Genomic DNA, 4,197 nt, shown 5'->3' on the forward strand with positions numbered 1-4,197 from the left:
GCAGCTGACATGTTTTCTTATAATTATCCCATTGTCAAAGAATATCTAGTAGGCTAAATAGATCCTTGATTGACCCCACAACATATTCTACATATTCTTATGGTAAGAGGATTCTGACTCTTCATTTATTTTTTCACTTGAGGAATATTAGCTATATTAGGAGAATACATCTAACTATAAACCTTTGTCTATTAGAGAATTCTTCCTCTGGCAGGAAGTTTATTTGGGGAGGACAGCACATATAGATTAAGGAAAAATATGCCCTCTTAGTTGTATCTATTACACGAGTTGACTTTATCAGTCTAAGTTAACTATAGATAAATACAAATAATATTTAAAGTGGTCTGAAATTGTATGAACACCCTGTATTTGAAAGTAGAAATGTTCACATCTCCATTTGTTTCTTATCTTACAGAGAAGTGTGGGAAATGGAACTGGATAGACTCAAGAATCAAGATGGTGAAATAAATCGGAACATTATGGAAGAGACAGAACGGGCCTGGAAGGCAGAGGTGAGAAGACCCACTGTGTTGAAGGTCTGGATTTTGGGCTTCCAGGTGGTACATACTTTTAGTATGGTATTATACACCAAGCCATATAAGTATCCTACCATACAGCCATTAAACATTGTTTTAACTAGCTAGGGGTCCCTTTGTGTGTGTAAAATTAATAAAGCGTGTGTGTGTGTGTGTGTGTGTGTGTGTGTGTGTGTGTGTGTGTGTGTGTGATTTCCTTAGATCTTATCGTTAGAGAGTCGGAAAGAGCTGCTGGTATTGAAACTAGAAGAAGCAGAAAAAGAGGCAGAGCTACACCTTACTTACCTCAAGTAAGTACCTCCTGTTTCTAGGGGTTTAATGGCCCTGCAGTTTTGGGTTTCAGGGGGAATTTCTTTTTAGGGCCAGCTAGTCTGGCACATATACCATCTTCACAGCAAATCATCTTTGTGTGACAGTATTTTGTTCAGTGATTTCTCTTTCCATATTCTAAACTTCCACATTCTCTGGCTCTTCTCTTTCTACAGTTTTATAGTTTTGTCCTTTTTCTTGTATTATTTTGAATTGGATAAACAGTATCTCTTACTCTGTCAAGCATAACAAATGTCTTTTGAGATATGTTTCTTATACAGTCATTTGTCCTCTTTCTGCCATGAAGTCTGGAGACCCCTGTGGCATTTTCAGCCAGATGAGAGCCCTCTTTCTCCAGTACTTGGTGTCCATGATGCTGGAGTTAAAGTGAGGCAAACAGCTTAGGACCACGGCCTTCTCCTGTACCTGCTCCAACCTCTTCTCTGCAGGCCCTTCTCTCTAGCTATTCTTCTGCTATCTGAGAGAGTTAGGAGTGGGACTCTCTTTAATTCTGTAAATCACTGTTGGTTTCTTGAAAGGTCAACTCCCCCAACACTAGAGACAGTTCGTTCCAAACAGGAGTGGGAGACAAGACTGAATGGAGTTCGGATAATGAAAAAGAATGTTCGGGTAAGTGTAGTGATGGGTGATCATTCAGCTGGAGTTCATCTGTGCTCGCACGCTCCTGGCCATAGGGCAGGACCACTTGCAGTGCCCTTAGGGCCTGTTCTACCGCTCCTCTTGTCTTCCTGATACAGGATGCTGGTCTCTTTATAGAGAGCCTCACTCTGCTCAGCAGTAAAGGATAACGCTTGCTCTTCTCTCTTTTCTAGGACCAGTTTAACAATCACATCCAGCTCGTGAGGAATGGAGCCAAGCTGAGCAGCCTTCCTCAGATCCCTACCCCCACCCTGCCACCACCCCCATCAGAGGTAAGCACGCTCGCTCTGGCGAGTCTACTTTTTCATGTTGGTGGAGGAGCCTGGAATCTTTCGCTTGTTTTTATGAAGGCATTGGGTGTCCTTATTTGGTACAAGAAAGAGTTGCTCACTGATTTCAGTTTCCTAAATTTCTGTTTTCTTTCTCTCCCTCTCATCTTCCACCTTTTCCCTTCTGCAGACAGACTTCATGCTTCAGGTGTTTCAGCCCAGTCCCTCTCTGGCTCCTCGGATGCCCTTCTCCATTGGGCAGGTCACAATGCCCATGGTTATGCCCAGTGCAGATCCCCGGTCCTTGTCTTTCCCAATCCTGAACCCTGCCCTTTCCCAGCCCAACCAGCCTTCCCCACCCCTTCCTGGCTCCCATGGGAGAAGTAGCCCCAGCCTGGGTTCCCTTGTCGGCCCCCATGGTCCACACATGCCCCCTGCCGCCTCCATCCCGCCTCCCCCAGGCTTGGGTGGTGTTAAGGCTTCTACTGAAACTCCCCGGCCCCAACCAGTAGACAAACTGGAGAAGATTCTGGAGAAGTTGCTGACTCGGTTCCCACAATGCAATAAGTAAGTATCTTTAAGGATTAATTTAAAAAGTGTTTTCCAGAGAAATATTTATGGGTTAAAATAGGAGAGGTTTCGTAGATATTCCCCATGAGGGTAGCACAAAATTTCTCCGCCTCAACATCTCTCTTTCTTAGGGCCCAGATGACCAACATTCTTCAGCAAATCAAGACAGCACGTACGACCATGGCAGGTCTGACCATGGAGGAGCTGATCCAGCTGGTAGCTGCGCGGCTGGCAGAGCACGAGCGGGTGGCGGCCAGTGCTCAGGTAAGAGGAGCTGCCTGGGGGAACTCAGACCTGTTGAGATGTTGAGGCAAGAGGCAGATTTCAGAAAAATTGGGGATGAGAAGCAGCATTGCAGCCAGGGGTACCTGGCCTGCTTTCTTCCTTTGCTGGGCTGAGAAATGAATGATTTCCTTTTGTTAATGCCCTGTTACTCAGACGTTCCTCCCTCACTCTGACAACGTTTCTGCCCACAGCCACTTGGTCGGATCCGGGCCCTGTACCCTGCTCCACTGGCCCAAATCAGTACCCCAATGTTCTTGCCTTCTGCCCAAGTTTCATATCCTGGGAGGTCTTCACATGTAAGACTCTTTTGTTTGAAAACTGTGACATTGGAAAAGCTGGGGGTGGTGAGGAGGGAGTGGATTTATAGGTAGAGTGCAGGAAGAAACCATTATCTCCTCAGCTGGGTTGTTGGTAGCCCCGGCTGGGAAAATGCAAGTACTCTGTATTTGAACTTTTCTTTCTTTGGTGTAAAATCTTTTTGCTACGTGGAAATTGTAGATGGAATCATGGGCATAAAAGGCAAGGAGACCCAGAGGTTCCTCCCTCTTTTGACGGTCCCTCCTCTGCTGTGCAGGCTCCAGCCACCTGTAAACTGTGTCTAATGTGCCAGAAACTCGTCCAGCCCAGCGAGCTGCATCCGATGGCATGTACCCACGTGCTGCACAAGGAGGTGGGTGCTGCAGCCCTCCCTCTTTTTCCGCTCTTCCTTTTTGACAGCTGTGATCATCTTAATTTTCTTGAATCTTTTACAGTGTTGATGCTCATCATTAATATCTAAACATAAGGTTTTCAGTAAATCGTGGCTTAAAACATCAGCAGAGTTCAGAATACCAGCAGCTAGGCTCTCCCAGCTTCCTTCTACCCCATTCCCTGGAGGGGACTGGACTGGATAAACAGTTCATACTAGAACACTGAGAGTCACTGTCTTGGAAAATTGACAAAAAGATGTATGTATCTAGTCATTGTTTCAGATGTACCATTGCCAAGAAATTTTGCTTAGGTGACAGGAATGGGATAGGGAACCTGAATATGAAATAAGTAACTCCATTAATAAAATAGTTTGAAGACTCACCTGTTACAGATTATCTTCACAAACTGACAAGTTATTCCTATCTCTTATTATGTTACCAGAGTTAAGTCTCTTAGCACCCGGGATGATTTCCTTTTTACTATTTTGTTTTGTTCATTTTGTTTTTCTAAGAGGTAGAAACTAAATATACATCTAAATTCTTAGGAAGGGAAAACCCTGAATAAGATTTGAGGGCAATGCATATTAGGAGATGGAGGCTCATCTCAGCCTAAATGGTTTGTAAGAAGAAGCAAGCCTAGTCAGTCAACAGAAAGCAACTTCACACTATTATGAGCTGGTTTTTAGTGTTTCCTGTAAAAAAATCAGGTTCACCTGCTCTGAAGACTCTATGGAGGTAAAAGCCAGCCCTTCAGGTCCCCCTGTGAGCTTTTCTGACTTAGTTAGCATTCCGTACATCTTTTGAAAACCTTAATCACACTCTTTCCACTCCTCTCCATCTTTCCAGATCAACCTGAGGTATGTCTTTCTTTCTTTCCAG

The 4,197-nt window shown here is 44.5% G+C and overlaps 1 protein-coding gene across 5 annotated transcripts in view; it reads left to right on the forward strand.

Moving 5' to 3' along the window:
* RNF214 (ring finger protein 214) overlaps window positions 1-4,197 on the forward strand; it is a 49,329-nt gene that overhangs the window by 44,470 nt on the left and 662 nt on the right. For all 5 annotated transcript variants that reach the window (XM_061145100.1, XM_061145097.1, XM_061145098.1 and 2 more), the window contains 8 exons: window positions 416-512; window positions 738-826; window positions 1,385-1,475; window positions 1,679-1,777; window positions 1,965-2,341; window positions 2,476-2,608; window positions 2,821-2,925; window positions 3,204-3,299. In XM_061145100.1, the coding sequence (XP_061001083.1) occupies window positions 416-512; window positions 738-826; window positions 1,385-1,475; window positions 1,679-1,777; window positions 1,965-2,341; window positions 2,476-2,608; window positions 2,821-2,925; window positions 3,204-3,299 (1,087 nt within the window). The remainder of the gene's footprint in view (window positions 1-415; window positions 513-737; window positions 827-1,384; window positions 1,476-1,678; window positions 1,778-1,964; window positions 2,342-2,475; window positions 2,609-2,820; window positions 2,926-3,203; window positions 3,300-4,197) is intronic.

Source organism: Dama dama, chromosome 1 (genome assembly GCF_033118175.1).
Source record: "Dama dama isolate Ldn47 chromosome 1, ASM3311817v1, whole genome shotgun sequence".
NCBI classification, from domain to species: domain Eukaryota; kingdom Metazoa; phylum Chordata; class Mammalia; order Artiodactyla; family Cervidae; genus Dama; species Dama dama.